The sequence below is a fragment of the Pelophylax lessonae genome, assembly GCF_965119305.1.
Source record: "Pelophylax lessonae genome assembly, chromosome: 11".
NCBI lineage: Eukaryota > Metazoa > Chordata > Amphibia > Anura > Ranidae > Pelophylax > Pelophylax lessonae.
In genome coordinates this window covers 129,882,792-129,902,241 of record NC_138778.1, presented here as the reverse complement: position 1 = coordinate 129,902,241, position 19,450 = coordinate 129,882,792, and the positions used below count along the sequence as shown (strand labels likewise).

Here is a 19,450-nt window from a genome sequence, read left to right as displayed (position 1 = left end):
ATTGGTTGCAATGACAACCTATGAAAACAAAATAATAAAAATGATGATATATAGCTTTCAGTGTTCTGGAACAAAGAAAAACGGAATTTTTGTAAAATCTTACCTGTAAAATTCCTTTCTCTGAGTCCTCCGACAGTCGCCGCCTCTTCATATTCGTCACAATGGGGTATTAGACTTTGCTCCGAAGGAGTAGCTAGGCAACAGAATATGTTAACAATAAAGCTTTTAACATATCCCACCCACAGGGGGTGGTCCCCTCAGTCAATACCCTCCTACTTCCTGCAACCATATCTCAGTTTCAGTGGAATAGCAGTAGAGTATACAACCAAACCTCAAAAGAGGGGCGGGGGCGGCGACTGTCGGAGGACTCAGAGAAAGGAATTTTACAGGTAAGATTTTACAAAAATTCCGTTTTCTCTTACGTCCTCCGACAGTCTCCGCCTCTTCATATTCGTCACAATGGGGACGTCCCAAAGCAGTGCAAACATGAGGGGAGGGAAACGCAGCCGCGCCGCAAGGCAACGCAGTCTCCACATCAAAGAAAGGAACCTTACCAAAGGAAGGACACCAGCTGGGCAACATGAAAAAAAACTTGCTCAACAGGAGCAACAACCCAGGAAAAACAAATAACCCAGGGATAAAAACGTATCCCAAACAGCCAGGGGTCCAAAACAAAAGGACCCTAAAGGAACTGCCGCACTAAGAACCTTGCGGCCAAAGGAAGCATCTGCCGATGCCTGAACATCTACTCTGTAGAATTTTGTGAAAGTGTGTACGGTCGACCAGGTCGCCGCCTTACACACCTGGGCCACAGAAGCCCCATGACGACAGGCCCAAGACGTACTCAGACATCTAGTAGAGTGCGCCTTCACAGGCACAGGAGGAACTTTTCCCTGCAAAGCATATGCCTGTTCAATGGTCTGTCTGATCCATTTGGCGATGGTAGAAGCCGACGCCGCCATACCCTTCCGAGGACCCTCTGGAAGGACAAAAAGAATCCGTCTTGCGAAAAGACTCAGTCGATTTAAGGTAAACCCTTATCGCCCGAACAACATCCAAAGAGTGCAACCTCACCTCCTTCGGATGTTTAGGCTTCGCGCACAGCGAAGGTAAGACAATATCCTCATTGAGATGGAATTCCGAAACTCGCTTCGGAAGAAAAGAAGTATTAGGTCGCAAGACCACCTTATCCAAGTGAATGACCAGATACGGAGACTTGCAGGACAAAGCCGCCAGCTCCGACACTCTGCGAGCCGAAGTGATCGCTACCAAAAAGGCGACCTTTTTGGACAACATAGACAACGAGATCTCCCTGATCTGTTCAAAAGGAGCACGTTGCAACACAGATAGAACGAGATTCAAGTCCCAAGGAGGCAGAGGTTCCCTCCTAGGAGGGACCAGATGCCGCACTCCTTGAACAAAAGTGGCAACTAAGGAGTTAGAAGCCACAGGACGTTGAAAAAGAACGGCCAGCGCAGACACCTGACCCTTGACAGCAGCCAGCGCCAAACGCTGGTCGACACCCGTTTGAAGGAAGGACAACACTCGAGAAACCGAGTACGTGCAAGGTGAAAACCCCCTGGACTCACACCAGGCAAAATAGGCCTTCCAAGTACGGTAATAGACCTTCCCTGAGGAAGGTTTCCTTGCATTGATCAAAGTGTGAATGACCTCAGGGGAGAGACCCCTCTCCTTCAGGACCTCGGTCTCAACAGCCAGGCCGTCAAAGCCAGCGACTGTAAAGCAGGATGGAATATCGGGCCCTGAGACAGGAGATCGTCTCGAAGAGGTAGACGCCATGGGGCGTCGACCGCCAGATTCACGAGGTCTGCGACAGCAATTGAATCGGTGGAAACGCATACATCAGTCTGTACTGATGCCACGGGGCTACCAACGTGTCTGATGCGTCTGCCCGAGGGTCGCGCGTCCTTGCCACGAACCTTCTCACCTTGTTGTTCAGACGAGACGCGAACAGGTCCACATCTGGAAGACCCCACTTCGCGCACAACATCTGGAAGACAGCCGGGTGGAGAGACCATTCCCCCTGATCCAGGGTCTGGCGACTCAGATAGTCCGCCTGCCAGTTCTCCACCCCCGGAATGTGAACTGCCGTTATCGCCGGGACATGAGTCTCGGCCCAAGACAGAATGTCGGCCACTTCCCGAGCCACTCGGGCACTCCTTGGTCCCCCTTGGTGGTTGATGTAAGCCACCGCCGTGGCATTGTCCGTCTGCACCCGAACCGGACTGCCCTGCAGTCGGTCCGTCCAGCGACGAAGGCAGAGATTTATCGCACGCAATTCCAGAATGCTGATCGGAAGGGAGGACTTCCCCCTCCGACCAAGTTCCCTGGGCGGACAGAACGCCCAGAACACCACCCCAGCCCGACAGGCTGGCATCCGTGGTGATCACTGTCCATGAGATAGGACGAAAGGACTTGCCCCCCGATATCATCGGGGACTGGAGCCACCACAGAAGATCCCTTCTGGTGCGAAAGCTCAACGAAATTAGAAGATCCAGAGATTGGGGTCGCCCGTCCCACTTGGACAGGATCTCCGCCTGGAGACCCCGCGTGTGAAACTGGGCGAAGGGAATCGCCTCGAAAGCCGAGACCATCAATCCCAGACATCTCATGCACGTCCAGAGGGACGAGCACGGACTGTCCCTGAGGGACCTGACTACCTCCTGAAGAGTCCTGAGCTTGTCTTCCGGCAGGAAGACCTTCGCCTGGGTCGAGTCCAGGATCATTCCCAGGTAGGGAAGACGAACCGACGGACTCAGCGTCGACTTTGGAAAATTTATCGTCCAACCAAACTCCTGTAGAGTTTGCATCGTGACGGACAGGTCCTTTTCCAGACCCTGGCTGGACGCAGACCGAACCAGAATGTCGTCCAGATACCCCAGGACAGAGATGCCCTGAGCTCTCAACAAAGCCAGAACGGGAGCAAGCACCTTGGTGAAAACCCGAGGAGCCGAGGCGAGACCAAAAGGCAACGCCACGAATTGGTAATGATCCTCCGCAATGGCGAAGCGAAGGAACCTCTGGTGACCCTCGAAAATCGGGATGTGAAGGTACGCATCCTTCAGATCGATGGAGGCCATGAATTCCCCCGGAACCAGGGCAGCCACCACCGACCGCAGGGATTCCATGCGGAACTTGCGAACCCGCACAAAGCGGTTCAAAGCCTTTAAGTCCAGAATTGGACGAACCTTGCCCTCCTTTCTGGGCACAGTGAACAGATTGGAATAAAACCCCGAAATCTGTCCGATGAGGCACCGGAACCACCACTCCCTGAGCCCTTAGGTCCCGCACCGCTAGGTGCAGGTCCCGTAAACGCTCCGGAGACAGCTGAAGATTTGAGGGAAAGAATCTGCTCTCCGGCCGAGAGAGAAACTCGATCTTGTAGCCAGATCGAACGATTTCCTGAACCCACCGGTCCCGCACGCGGGCCAGCCAGGGTTGAAGAAAAAAGAGCAAGCGTCCCCCCACCCCAGAACTGGGTGAGGGCGCCCCTTCAGGCTGCACTGTTATGGGTAGAGGGTTCGGACCGACCGGACTTCTGTTTACCAGACCATGGCTTCTTTTGGGAGCCTTGACCCTTGAATGGTTTGCCCTTGTAGTGCGACCGAAAGGCACGAAAGGACCCCTGAGGAGGCCGAAAATTAGTATGCTTTTTACCAGGAGCTCCCTTAGCCTTGGGGAAATGGGGCAAGAGCGTGCTCTTACCGCCCGTGATCCCCTTAATCAACGTATCCAAGGACTCCCCAAAAAGGCGAGATCCATCATAAGGCAGATTGGCTAAGGTCTTGCGCGAAGATTGGTCCACCGACCAACACTTCCCGCATCACACAGGTACATGACACCCTGATGGATTTGATCCACCATATCCAATGTCGCCGGCGAGGCCGAATCAGCCACTAGGACGCGCCTAAGCACCTGCGTCCAACTTGCGACAGCCTGGGCTGCCATAAGAGAGGCAAACAGAGCTTTAAGCATCGAACCCGTAACCGAATAAGTATGACGGGCAAGAGACTCCATTCTCCTATCCGTGGCATCTCGGAACACCGGGGTATCCTCTGCAGGAATCGCAGTGGATTTGTTCAAAACCGCAATGGCGTGATCCACCGGGGGTGGCACACACCACCGTTCATCAGTGGCAGGCATGAAAGGATAACGCAGCCTGAACCTACTTGGCACAGCAAAAGGTTTGCGTAAATTGCGCCATTGTTCCTTAACAGCGCGCTGAAAATCATCAGTGCAGGGAAAGACCTGCGATGTCTTGCGTCTTTTCTGCGTCCCATAAGCCGCCAAGGCAGCGGGAGGACACAGCTCATCCTGCAAACGCAGCGTTTGTTTTATAGAAGCAACCAATTCATCCATGATTGCAAGCTCTTCAGGCGAGCCAGGGGGAGAATTATCAACCCCTTCAACCTCAGCCTCCACCTCGGACCCCACGAGATCCAGGGAGGAACGGGACCCCTGATAAGGAGACCCCAGCCATAGCAGCCCCATCACCTTCACCCTCAGAATCAGAGGAAATAGAAACTCTGGGTCTTTTAGTGGATTGAGCAGCCACCAGCATCTGCACCTGAGCAGCAAGGTTAGCCACCACTTCGGCTAAATCCCCCCCTGGGGGGGAAACAGCAGTCCCCTGGCTTCCCACCAAGGTGGCAGGAAATTTGCCCTCCTGAGAATCCATTTGCCCCAAAAAAATATGCCGGAGAATAAAGGGTAAACTGCCCCTTTAATAAGCGCGGCGAGCGCAGCCCACCGCACACACACACAAGCACAATGAGACCCCCACAGGGATAAAACTGAACACAGGCAATGGATATAGGAAGGAACAGAAGGATAAAACCTGAGGAGACCCCTGCTGCTGCTGCCGCCGCCGCCTCGATCGGTGCACCCAGGAAAGAGGAAGTGATGCAATCAGGGCGCTCTATTAAAGCCTATGGAAGGCTACAAGAAAATGGCCGCCCCCAGTGAAAACATGCGGCTTGAGCGAGCGCAGGCAAAATGGCGCCGTTTGGCGCCGAAACCGCCGCTCCCCCACTACTGTGATGCATATAACACCACCCATGTAAAAAAAACATGGCGGATCGCCGCAGCGATCGCTGTATCGTGCCCCAAACATGACAAAAACATGCCCCACAGCACACAGCCCTTCACACTGTACACAGGCTGACACAGACAGTGTCACACAGCCCCCCCCCCCTGCAGCCCACAGCATGCAGCCAGAGCGATAGGGAGACAAACAGTGTGAACAGAGGCAGGTTACACAGTCCCAGACTGACACCCCCCCCCCCGACAGACAGGTCCCCACATAGATACACTTACCTCTTAATGGCGTGGGGAACCCGCACAGGCGAACAAGCCGCTGCACATGAGGCAGGGAGAGTCGCATCCAGGACGCGCAAAATCGGGGTTAAGAAACCGCACAGCGTCCAGTGAGGTAGCCACCTCACCAATCATCCCTGAACCGAACAGGGATGGGTCGTTCATTGTGCCAGGAGCGTTACCTGGCTGAACGCTCGATGGCAGGCTAGGAAGCCACTGACCCACAACCTGCGACCAGGGGGATCAGCCCGAGACCCAGCCCGCACGAATCATCTTCATCAGAAGAACTAAAGCTGACAAAAAGAACAGCTAAGTAAAGAGAGAGAAAAAACTCAAACAAAAAAATCAAAAAAGAAGAGAAAGGCTGAGGCAAAAAGCCCCAGCATAGAGAGATCCAGCTACTCCTGACAAGCTAGACATTGAAACTGAGATATGGTTGCAGGAAGTAGGAGGGTATTGACGGAGGGGACCACCCCCTGTGGGTGGGATATGTTAAAAGCTTTATTGTTAACATATTCTGTTGCCTAGCTACTCCTTCGGAGCAAAGTCGAATACCCCATTGTGACGAATATGAAGAGGCGGCGACTGTCGGAGGACGTAAGAGAAACTGGATTTTTGTCTTATTGTAAAATCCTTTTCTCTGAGGTTTGTTGACGGACACAGCTCCATATCTTCTTGACCGATGGATTCATGCTGCTCTCCATAGGAGTAGGACACTAGGCGGAAAAAAAAAAAAATTGACCATGCCTATAGGGCAGTTCCAGGGGGTATACTACCACTTCCTGCTATAGGACTTCACTTTTGTAACAAGCAGCGTCAGAAGAACATAAAACCCAACTCATTAGAGTGGCGGGTGCTGTGTCCGTCAAAGAACATCAGAGAAAAGGATTTTACGGTAAGTCAAAAATCCAATTTTCTCTTTCGTTCATTGATGGACACAGCTTTATATCTTCTTGACCGATGGGACATCCCAAAGCAGTGTCAATATGAGGGGTGGGAATAGCAAGAAAAAAAAAAAAAAACACACTTCCCAAAGGCTAAACATAGCCAACCAGGAACAAGCGGAGCTCACCTGACAAAAATTACAAATACACCCTCAAAGAGGACTAAACCTCTCCAACACAGCAGCCTGTAAAACCTTGTGGCCAAAAGAAGCATCTGAAGATGCCAACACATCCACCTAATTTTGTGAAAGTGTGCACAGATGACCACGTGGTCGCCTCGCATACCTGCATCACTGACGCCTGATGATGGAAGGCCCAAGAGGAACTAAGCGCCCTTGTTAAATGCGCGTTAACATGGAAAGGAGGATCCAGACCCTTAATGGAATAGGCCTGTACCACCATTTGTTTGATCCACCTGGAAATGGTCGCAACAGACGCAGCCATCCCCTTACGGGGTCCATCCGTAAGGACAAACCGAGAGTCCGATATCTGGAACGACTCAATTGCCAACAGGTACACCGTGATTGCACAAATCACATCCAAAGAACGTAAGGCAATCTCTTTAGGGTGCTAAGGACACAGAGGGCAACACAATGTCTTCATTTAAATGGAAACCAAAGACGACTTTAAGAAGGAACAACTGACAGGTACGAAGCACCATCTGGTCTCTGAACAACCAGGTAAGGTGACAACAGGACAATGCAGCCAGCTCCATCACCCTGCGTGCAGAAGTAATAAGCCACCAAGAAAGCTACCTTCTGTGTCAAAGTGAGCAGAGGAATCTCACAAATATTTTCAAAGGGTGGTTACTCAACAACCGACAGCACACAATTGAGGTCCCACGGAGGCAACTGAGACCTCACAGGGGGAGCCAGGTGGCAGACCCCCTGAACAAAGGTTTGAACCAAGGAATTTGTGGCCAATGAAAGATATCTGGCCTTTGATGTTACCCAAGGCCAAATGCTTTTCTAAACCTTTTGGAGAAACTCCAAGACACGAGACAACAAAAAGGAATGGGGAGGGGGGGGGGGGGGAATCCCCACGAGACTCAAACCAAGTAATGTATGCCCTCCAGACTCCATGATAAATCCTCCTAGAAGTTATATCATGCAGCGCAGAGTCACCCCTGGACTAACTGGTATGCCAGGTCAGGGGGAGGTTGTCCACCTTTCAAATCCTGGAACAGAAGGTTATGCTCATTTCGTTAATGTCTGTGAAACCGAGGTTATGGAAAACACTGGCCGCAGAATGAAACCAGCCATGGTGAAAAAGGTATCATACCAGATATTCAGCCCTCTTGTTAAAGGGGTCCTTAAAGAACGAAGAGTCCTCCACAGGAAGGAGGGTCGCTTTATTCAACCTGGAAGCCTGAGAGTCCACCACAGGTGGTACTGTCAGTTTCTTTAGCAGGGACTCTTCAAACGGATAAGAAACAAATACAGAGGCACCTCTACATGCAAATTGCAAGCTACATGAAAAAACTGAATTTTTGTAAAATCTTACCTGTAAAATTCCTTTCTCTGAGTCCTCCGACAGTCGCCGCCTCTTCATATTCGTCACTAATGGGGTTATTGACCTTTTCTCCGTAGGAGTAGCTAGGCAACAGAATATATTAATATCAAAGCTTTTAGCATATCCCACCCCCAGGGGGTGGTCCCCTCAGTCCATACCTCCCTGCTTCCTGCATTTCCAACTCAGTTTCAGTAGCATAGCAGTAGAGTACATAAATCCCAAAAGAGGGGCGGGGGCGGCGACTGTCAGAGGACTCAGAGAAAGGAATTTTACAGGTAAGATTTTACAAAATTCCGTTTTCTCTTACGTCCTCCGACAGTCGCCGCCTCTTCATATTCGTCACTAATGGGGACGTCCCATAGCAGTGTAGACATGAGGGGAGGGAAAAAAAGCAGCCGCGCCTAAAGCAATGCAGTGAAACAATGGGGCACCCAAAATGTGAGACTACTGTGTCCTGTGTAGCCTGGACACATAACCGTCAAGAGACCTTTTAGAAATCTAATTGGTCTCAAAAAATAGGAGGGGAGCCACCACAGCCAAATGCAATAGTACAAAATACAATTTAAGGGGCCATAGACAACCCCTTGGAACGGCTGCAAGAAAGGGATGCTCAAACCAACTCAGTGAAAAAGTGAAAAACTTTATTAAGGATCAAAATTGAGACATGATCTAAAATAGCCCCATTATGGGGAGTACATTACAAATGTCAACAGGCTCAAAGATAGCAACAGAAGACATATATGACACATAAAAACAACGACACACTCACACAAGGCCGGCCTCACACATACTCCGGAAGATCAAACCAATGGGAACCTTGGCAAGCCGCATGCACTCCTTACGGAGTTTGTTGATGCGGTGAGCTCAGGGATCCATAGGTTAATCATGCCACAATATAAACTTGATCAAGATGTAATAATAAACTGAAAATGTACCACTAGATAACAAGGGATCATGACCTTCTTACATATTACCATTTTAGCAACTCAGCACTATACGGCTATCATTATATAGTCAAGAGGTTCAGTCATAGACTATACAATTCACTATTAAATTTCAGCAGTGTGCTTAATAGCAGACTAAACTCTCACATCAAAATTGCGGATGCTGATAAATTTAGAATTTTCCCATGGGGGAGGCGGTGTCTAAAGGAATATCTGCAGACCAAGTAAACTGAATTGAAGTACATAGAGCCAATCCCGTTTTGATCGGGGGCAAATTTGTTATTTAGGAGGTGTTATACAGTTCCTCTTGTAAATGGGGCAACATTGTCGAGCCAACAGACGTTCCTCTGGAGCAGAAAGTCCCTTATATTTTCAGAAATTGCAAGGTGCGGGAGCAGGGGAGAGACGCAGTACAAAGGATTTTCTGCGCGGGCTCACACCATTACTAGGCTGTATCTCATGGAAATGAATTTAACCATGGGCCAAATACTGGCCTTCCGTTAATTAGCAGGTATCACCTGAGTGTCCATAGACAGCTTGGTGGTCATGGCCTTTTCTCTATCCCCCTATCAATGTATGATTTTATGCTCACCGTTCATTTAAGGCATTTAAATCAGGTAGCCTTCTGCTCGTTTTTTCTGGGTAGCGTCTTGGTAAGGGCCCGGCATCTAGCTGCGGCTCCAGCCAACCTCGTGGGGACGGCGTGTTCCAGGTTTGAGACTGAACTTCCGCGCCGTGAGTAGGAGTTGGAGCGCATTGGTGGCTCTTCCGGGTTGTGCGGGGCCGGCGTGTGACGTCAACGCGTTTCGCGTGCGTGACGCACGCTTCGTCAGGACGTCATTGGAAGGTTTGAGGGGAGGATAAATAGGGAGTTAGCGTGATTGGCTAATGCCAGCAGGTGGAGGCACTGCAAGGACTCCTCTATCACCACCTTCCACCTCAATTAGAAACCGGATGGAAAATCTCCATCTAGTGGTAAAAAACAGGTAATGCTCTTCAAACTTCTATCCACAACTAGATTATGGCGTGGCTCCAGGACTATTATCGATGATCACTTGGGCTTCAAGATCCCAGCTAGAGATACAAGGCCAAGTTCTGGTCAATCTACATGGGACTTATCATAACAAGTTTAAAACACTGGACGATATCAACTCTATCTCATTAAATTTCTTAATTTTTAACATTACCATTAGTTACATTGTGACAGAAATCATAGGTAGATAGAGGGATCACACAATAAGGCAAGTACAAAAAGGTGATGGTAGAGTTGTCCCAAGTCGGGGTAAACTCCACCAAGGACAAAGGTGTATACTGAACTTAACCAATGAGTATATCAACCCGGGCCAAGTAGCTGTTTTTTAAGGGGGGTTCCCCTATGGACTATCAAAACGTACTGGTGGGACAATGGCAATATAGGCGTGGTCACATTCAGGGTAGTAGATTTTAAAATTACTCTCCATTACATTTTCATATATAGCCTGATCTTTTTCTCTCTGTTTTTCCCTCATCATCTGCCTTATTTAGCCCTTGATAACCCACCCTTAGTCCTGGGGGCTGTGTATGATTACGCATATCTATGGTTCCAGAAATATACTGAGACTCATATCAGTATATCAGTATTCAGTCCCAGGGGTGTCAAAGTCTTTAAGCGGAAAATCCAGGCTTTTTCTTCTTTAAGAAGAACTTTATCAAAGTCGCCTCTTCTGGGTGATATTTTTAAAGCCCAGAAGCCCATTACTTTGAGGCCTGTTGGGTCACTCCTATGCTTTTCAGCGAAGTGTAGGCCAATAGGAGTCTCCTCCTTGAGGCGTACACTTTTGAGGTGCTCCCCTATTCTGATACGTAGTTGCCTTTTCGTCTTCCCTACATACATTTTATGACATGGACACTTTATAATATACAGAACTCGGGAACAATGCAGTACCCACATCAGAGAAAGGAACCTTACCAAAGTAAGAGAACCAACTGGGCAACAGGAAAACGTGCTCAACAGGAGCAACAACCCAGGAAAAAACAAAAAACCTAGGGGTAAAAACACCCCAACAGCCAAGGGCCCAAACAAGGGACCCTAAGGCACTGCCGCACTAAGAACTTTACGGCCAAAGGAAGCATCTGCCGATGCCTGAACTTCCATTTTGTAAAATTTTGAGAAAGTGTGAACGGACGACCAAGTCGCCGCCTTACACACCTGGGCCACAGAAGCCTGATGACGATAGGCCCAAGACGTACTCAGAGACCTGGTAGAGTGCGCCTTCACAGGAAAAGGAGGAACCTTCCCCTTCAAAGCATAGGCTTGCACAATGGTCTGTCTGATCCATTTGGCGATGGTAGCAGCCGACGCCGCCATGCCCTTCCGAGGTCCCTCAGGAAGGACAAAGCGAGAATCCGACTTGCGAAAGGATTTCGTCGATGACAGATAAACCCTGATCGCCCTAACATCCAAGGAATGCAAGGCCACCTCCTTCGGATGCTTAGGCTTCGCGCAAAGCGAAGGCAGAACAATATCCTCATTGAGGTGAAATTCCGAGATCCTCTTCGGAAGAAAAGACGGGTTAGCGCGCAAGACCACCTTATCCAAGTGAATCACCAAATACAGAGATTTGCAGGACAAGGCCGCCAGCTCCGACACCCTGCGAGCCGAAGTGATCGCCACCAAGAAGGCAACCTTCTTGGACAACAGAGGCAACGAGATCTCCCTGATGTTTTCAAAAGGAGCATGTTGCAACACGAACAGAACAAGGTTCAAAACCCATGGAGGCGAAGGCTCCCTCCTAGGAGGGACCAAATGTCGCACCCCTTGAACAAAGGTGCTAACCAAAGAGTTAGACGCCACAGGGCGTTGAAAGAGAACGGCCAGCGCAGAAATCTGACCCTTAATCTTGGCCAACGCCAAACGTTGGTCCACGCCCGTTTGAAGGAAAGCCAACACTCTCGACACCGAGTACGAGCGAGGGGAATACCCCCTGGACTCACACCGGGCAAAGTAAGCCTTCCAAGTACGGTAGTAAATCTTCCCCGAAGAGGCCTTCCTAGCCTTGATCAAAGTGGGAATGACCCCAGGGGAAAGACGCCTATCCTTCAGGACCTGGCTTTCAACAGCCAGGCCGTTAAAGCCAGCGACTGTAAAGCAGGATGGAAGATCGGTCCTTGAGACAGGAGATCTTCTTGAAGTGGCAGACGCCACGGAGCGTCGACCGCCAGATTCACGAGGTCTGCGTACCAAGACCGGCGAGGCCAGTCCGGTGCCACCAGAATCACCGTGTGCGGTTCCGAGGCCAACCTGCGAAGGAGCCTGGACAGCAGCTGAATCGGTGGAAAGGCATACATCAGGTGATACTGATGCCAGGGCGCCACTAACGCGTCTGAGGCGTCTGCCCGAGGTTTGCGCGTCCTTGCCACGAACCTTTCCACCTTGTTGTTTAGACGAGACGCGAACAGGTCCACATCTGGGGACCTCCACTTCGCGCACAACATCTGGAAGACATCCGGGTGAAGGGACCATTCTCCCTGGTCCAGGGTCTGGCAGCTCAGATAATCCGCCTGCCAGTTCTCCACCCCCGGAATGTGAACTGCAGATATCGCCGGGACGCACGTCTCGGCCCAAGACAGAATGTCAGCTACTTCCCGAGCCGCCCGGGCACTCCTGGTGCCCCCTTGGTGGTTGATGTAGGCCACCGCTGTGGCATTGTCCATCTGTACCCGAACTGGACGGCCCTGAAGCCTGCCCGTCCAACGCAGAAGACAGAGAGCTATCGCTCGCAATTCCAGAATGTTGATCGGAAGGGAGGATTCCTCCTCCGACCAAGTTCCCTGGGCGGACAGAACGCCCAGAACACCACCCCAGCCCGACAGGCTGGCATCCGTGGTGATTACCGTCCACGACAAAGGACGAAAGGACTTGCCCCCCGACACCGCCGGGGACTGGAGCCATCACAAAAGACCCCTTCGGGTGAGATGGCTCAATGACAGCCGCAGATCCAGAGATTGCAGACGCCCGTCCCACTGTGCCAGGACCTCTGCCTGAAGCTCCCGTGTGTGAAACTGGGCGAAGGGAATCGCCTCGAAGGCCGAAACCATCAATCCCAGACACCTCATACACGTCCGGAGGGATGAGCACTGATTGTCCCTGAGGGACCTGACTTCGCACTGAAGTGTCCGAAGCTTGTCTTCCGGCAGGAAGACCTTCGCTTGAACAGAGTCCAGAATCATCCCCAGGTAGGGAAGACGAACCGACGGACACAACGTTGACTTTGGAAAATTTATCGTCCAGCCGAATTCCTGCAGAGTCTGCATCATGATGGACAGGTCGTTCACCAGGCCCTGACTGGTCGCGGACCGAATCAGGATATCGTCCAGATACCCCAGGACAGAAATGCCCTGGGCCCTCAATAAGGCCAGAACCGGCGCAAGCACCTTGGTGAAAACCCGCGGAGCCGAAGCGAGACCAAAGGGCAACGCCACGAATTGATAATGATCCTCCGCAATGGCAAATCGAAGGTACCTCTGGTGACCCTTGAAAATGGGGATGTGAAGGTATGCATCCTTCAAGTCGATGGAGGCCATGAATTCCCCCGGAACCAGGGCAGCCACCACTGATCGCAGGGATTCCATGCGGAACTTGCGAACCCGCACAAAGCGGTTCAGAGCTTTCAAGTCCAGAATCGGACGAACCTTGCCCTCCTTTCTGGGCACAGTGAACAGATTGGAATAGAACCCCCGAAATCTGTCCCGATGAGGCACCGGAACCACCACTCACTGGGCCCGCAGGTCCCGCACCGCCAGGTGCAGATCCTGCAAGCGCTCCGGAGTCAGCTGAAGGTTTGAGGGCAAAAATCTGCCCGCCGGCCGAGAGAGAAACTCGATCTTGTATCCAGATCGAACGATTTCCTGAACCCACCTGTCCCGAACGCGGTCCAGCCAGGGTCGAAGAAAACCGAGCTAACGTCCCCCCACCCCAGAAACGGGTGAGGGCGCCCCTTCAGGCCGCATTGTTATGGGCAGCAGATCCGGGCTGGCCGGACTTCTGCTTACCCGTCCACGGCTTCTTCTGGGAGCCTTGGCCCTTGAAGGGCTTACCCTTATAGTGCGACCGAAAGGCACGAAAGGACTTCTGAGAGGGCCTAAACGAGGCATTCTTCTTACCACGAACAAACTTATTCTTGAGATTGGGGCAAGAGAGTGCTCTTACCCCCAGAAATACCCTTTATCAGGGTAACCAAAGATTCGCCAAAAAGGCGAGATCCCGCGTAGGGCAAATTAGCTAAAGTCTTGCGGGAAGATTGGTCAACAGACCAACATTTCAGCCATATCAGGCGGCGGTTCAAGACCGCCACACTATCCTCAGCCGGGATCGCAGTCGATTTATTCAAAATCGCCACCGCGTGATCCACCTGAGGCGGCACACACCAACGCTCATCAGTAGCTGGTGTAAAGGGATAACGCAGCTTGAACCTACTCGGCACAGCAAAAGGCTTCTTTAAATTGGGCCATTTCTCATCAACCGCGTGCTGAAATTCCATAGAGCAAGGAAAAACCTGCGATGTTTTGCGTTTCCTTTGCGTCCCATAAGAGGACATCAAAGCAGGAGGACATGGTTCATCCTGCAAATGCAGCGTTTGTTTGATAGAAGCAACCAACTCATCCATGAGTGCAAGCTCTTCGGACGAGCCAGGGGGAGAATTATCAACCCCTTCCACCTCAGCCTCCCCGTCAGACCCCACAAGGTCTAGGGATGAGTGAGACCCTGAGAAGGGCACTCCAGCCATAGCAGCCCCATCGCCCTCTGAATCAGAGGAAATAGGACACCCTGGGCCGTTTTGTGGATCGATCAGCCACCAGCATCTGCACTTGAGCAGCTAAGTTTGCCACAATAGTGGCCAGATCAGCCCCCTCGGAGGAAGCAGCAGCCCCTTGGCCCCCCACCAAGGTGGGAGGAAACTTGCAATCCTGAGAATCCATGCCCCAGCAAAATAAGTAATAAAGGGGTACTGCCCCTTTAAGATCGCGGAGAGCGTAGCCCACCGCACCCACTGAATACACCGACCCCCACAGGGACAAGAAACTGGGCAAGGAATACAGGAAAAAAGGAAATATAAAAACCTGGAGAGAACACACAGGCTGCTGCACCAAGGAAGTGATGCAAGACTGACCGCCCCTATGAAGCCTATGCAAGGCTACACAAACATGGCCGCTCGGCTGAGGAATTCTTGGGCAAATAGAACATGGCGCCGACATGTGGCCTGATCGATCGCCGCCCAAAATGGCGGCGTTTGGCGCCAAAAACGCCGTACAGTACCTCACAGGACCTACCACCATGATTTTGCCTCAAAAAAATTATCACCGCACAGCATGCCTAAAATCTGACTGCTTCACTATGACACCCAGCAGAGCGGGAGAGCCCCCCCTTCACAGCCCACACACAGGCAGCAAGTCCACACAGGAACTGACAGGGAGCACAGCAGCCACACAGACATGCAGGGTCACACAGTCCCAGACTGACACCCAAATAGACAGGTCCCCACATAGAGTTACACTTACCAGTTCGGATGGCGTGGGGAGCCTGCTCCAGTGACCAAACCGTTGCACTGAGGACAGGGAGTGTCGCAAACATGACGCAGCGGAACTGCGGTGCGAAACCGCAATGGCGTCCAGTGAGGTAGCCACCTCACCGATAGCATCCCTGCAGCAGAACAGGGTCGTTCAATGTGCCATGGCAAATCCTAAGCTGAACGCTCGATGGCAGGCTGGGAAGCCCCTGGCCCTGAGCCCTGGGATCCAGGGTGGCCAGACTGAGACCCAGCTCCGCACGAACATCTTCATCAGAAGAAACTAACGCTGAAAATAAACAGCTAAGTAAAAGAAAGAGAAAACACTTCAAATAAAATCAAAAAGAGAAAAGAAGCTGAGACTAAGAGCCCCAGCACAGGAACAGCCCAACCTACTCCTGAGCTAGGCATTAGAAACTGAGTTGGAAATGCAGGAAGCAGGGAGGTATGGACTGAGGGGACCACCCCCTGGGGGTGGGATATGCTAAAAGCTTTGATATTAATATATTCTGTTGCCTAGCTACTCCTACGGAGCAAAGGTCAATAACCCCATTAGTGACGAATATGAAGAGGCGACGACTGTCGGAGGGCGTAAGAGAAAGTAAGGTTTACCTATAGATGCTGTAAATATCTCCTAAACTTGCACCGTTTAGGAGATATTTACAGTATATGCAGCCGAAAAAGTCATCGGCGCATGCGCTCTGAAGAAACGTCCGCCCGTGCCGTTTCTTCAGAGCCCTGTGCCATGACTGGCGGCTCCCGCGCGCATGCGCAGGAGTGACGTCACGCGGCTCCAACCAATAATACAGCCGGAGTCCGCAGACCCGGAAGAAGACGGATGAACATGGATGCGCCCTGCAGCAGGGACAATGCGTGCTAGGGCTGCTGAATTTAATCGTAGCATCGATTCGACCATCCGCGATTCTGCATCGATGCTGCGACCGGCTTTAACCGATGTCCTAATGACATCATGAAGTGCCGCCCCTCCCTCTCCGCACAGAGATGGTTCTTTAAATTTCATAGCCGCGCCCTCTTTTCCCGCCTCCCACTGACGTCATCCCCAGCCGCCCGGCAAGAGGAGACACGAGGAGCGAGTGTCACTCCCTGACTGTTGAAGAGAAGGAGATGGACTACGGTGTGTGTGCAGTGTGCACTGTTCTTGTTTACCCTTTACACATGCCCGATCCCTCCAGTAAGCCAACACTGCACTCCTTATTCACATGCAGTAAGACACTTCCCGATCAGCAACTGCACAGATTGGGAAATGTCTCACTGCCTGTGATTACCGGAGTGCAGTGTCGGCTTCCTGGCGGGATCGGGCACGTGAGGACTCATCTCTACTCTCGGACACTCAGTCTGCTGCGGGAGACTTGAGTGTCAGAGCGAACATTCCCTGCTCCCACATGCGCGCTAGTCCTCCTCCTCAAGCGAGTGTCTGTCCTGAGACTCCTAACCGTCGTCCAGCAAGTGTCCATGTGTCCACCATCCTCCTCACAAAGGCCTCTGTGGGCAAAGGGAGACCCCCGAGTGAGCGTCCCGGACCCCAACTCCTCCTTGGCTCAGGCGTCTGCAATCTGCAGTGACTGTCATCATCACTGATCAGGTACAAACCTAAGTCTTCAAATGCTATTACAAATTTACAAATGTTGTTGACATGACACTGCCATGGGGAGCAGCAGAGCCAGGTGAGGGGGCAGACAGGGGGAGCACACTGAGGGAGAGGGGGGGCTGGACTATCCGTTATGGTCACTGCACCGGAGATTCTCCAACCCGGATATCCCTGAGGAGACCCCCATCCAATGCCATGTATATAATATATATCACATCCCTGATATCCCTGAGGAGACCTCCATACACCAGTGTATGGGGGTCTCCTCAGGGATGTGATATATACATGGCAGTGTATGGGGGTCTCCTCAGGGATGTGATATATACATGGCGGTGTATGGGGGTCTCCTCAGGGATATCCAGGATGGGATATATACATGGCGGTGTATGGAGGTCTCCTCAGGAATGTGATATATACATGGTGGTGTAACACCACCATGTACTGTATATATCACATCCCTGAGGAGACCCCCATACACCGCCAGGTATATATCACATCCTGGATATCCCTGAGGAGACCCCCCATACACCGCCATGTATATATCACATCCTGGATATCCCTGAGGAGACCCCCATACACCGCCATGTATATATCACATCCCTAAGGAGACCCCCTATATGTTTGCAGTGCACTATGGGCTGGGCATGGGGCAGTAATCGTGATGCATCGCGGAATCGAATCGCTGCCCTAATAATCGTAATCGAATTGAATCGTGAGGCAAGTGAAGATGCGCAGCCCTAATGCGTGCTTCGTGGCAGGCAAGTGCCTACTAGCACATTATGCATTTACTTTGCAGGGAAAAAGAAAACATTTTTTCACGAGTTTACTTCCCCCTTTAAAATTGTTTTCTTAAATGTGGAGATAAATGGATGATCATATGGACGCCCGGAGAACCTTACTCCACATATCTGCCGTGTTTTGTGCTTGACGGTTGGATATATGTGGTGGTTTCCCCATTGTCTCTTCCGCGCCTTTCCCAATCTGTTCTGTCTGCTGTGGTGGATGGGAATGATCGAGAATTTTGCAAGATGGTGCCGCTGGCTTCTGACGTTCAGGTCGACCGTTGGCTTCGCCTTGCACATGCATGGTTGAGACCTTTCGGCGTCCACATCTCCAACAGGTGTGTTAACCACTTTTAAGACCGGAAGGATTTGCCCCCTTAATGACCAGGCCCTATTTTGCGATTCAGCACTGTGTTCATTTAACAGACAATTGCGCGGTCGTGAGGTGCTGTACCCAAATAAAATTGACGTACTTTTTTCCCCACAAATAGAGCTCTCTTTTGGTGGTATTTGATCGCCTGTGCATTTATTTTTTTGCGCAATAAACAATAAGAGCGACAATTTTGAAAAAAAAAATATATATATATATATATATATATTTTTCACATTCTGTAAAAGAAAAATTTAAAAATCAAAATTTTTTACCATTTGAGGCCAATTCGTTTTCTGCAACATATTTTTGTCAAAAAACCCCGCAAAAAGCGTATTTTGATTGGGTTGCGCAAAAGTTATCGTGTCTACTAACTACGGGAAGGATTTATGTAATTTTTATTGTTTTTGTTTTTTTTTTTTACTAGTAATGGTGGCGATCTGCAATTTTTTGCGGACTGCGACATTGCGGCGGACAGATCGGATCCCTGACTGACATTTTTGACACTTTTGGGGGGTACCAGTGACATTACTACAGTAATGAGAGCTAAAAATATGCACTGTTACTGTAATAATGACACTGGCAGGGAAGGGGCTAACCCTGTAGGTGATCAGGGGGTTAAATGTGAGACTAGGGGAGTGATTCTAACTGTGGGGGGGGGGGGGGCGCGTGGCTTCTGAAATGACCATAGAGACATGTGATCCTATATAGAAGGATCACATGAGCTCTGATCATTTCAGGGAGGACGACGGTCGGCTGTGTTGACAACAGCCGAGCGTCCTTCTCTCTGAGCGGGGAGTGATCGCAGGTGTCAGGCGGCAATCGGAGCACGCTCGCCCCCTAGCTCCTCCCAGGCGACCGACGTACCCCTACGTGGTTTTGCCTGTAGGAGCCGGCTTGCCAACGTATATATATATATATATATATATATATATATATATATATATATATATATATATATATATATATATATATATAATGCGGTTGGCAAGTGGTTAATCACGCCCGATACTAGGTGTGGCAGTTTGATTGCACCCTGCCACAGATCTTGGAGGAGATCACATCTATGAGGCATTCCAGGCAAAATAATAGTAATATATACTCCCCTGTGTTATTCCTTATAATTTAATTGGCATTCATATGGTTCCTTATATCCTTTCAGTGAATAAGGACCGATATATTGCTGCTGATATCAATTCAAACACCACAAATAGGAATCATCAAAACTGCACCTATCAGTGAGTGCTAGAGTTTAATCAGCCTATATATAAAGGTAGCCACTGGATATATAAAAAAACTTATGCTAGTCAAGGCACACTGAAATAATTGTGGGAAGAATTAGTATTAGTTTCTCTGCAAATAATAGTTAATTTGTTACTCTGTTCCCCATCAGATTATAAACCTGGA

The 19,450-nt window shown here is 50.5% G+C and overlaps 1 protein-coding gene across 1 annotated transcript in view; it reads right to left on the bottom strand.

The window, feature by feature from the left end:
* The window catches only part of DHX8 (DEAH-box helicase 8), a 182,970-nt gene that overhangs the window by 86,713 nt on the left and 76,807 nt on the right, over positions 1-19,450 (bottom strand). The window contains exon 17 of the mRNA XM_082271508.1: positions 1-18. This exon is cut by the window's left edge and continues 123 nt beyond it. Coding sequence (XP_082127634.1) covers positions 1-18 — 18 coding nt within the window. The remainder of the gene's footprint in view (positions 19-19,450) is intronic.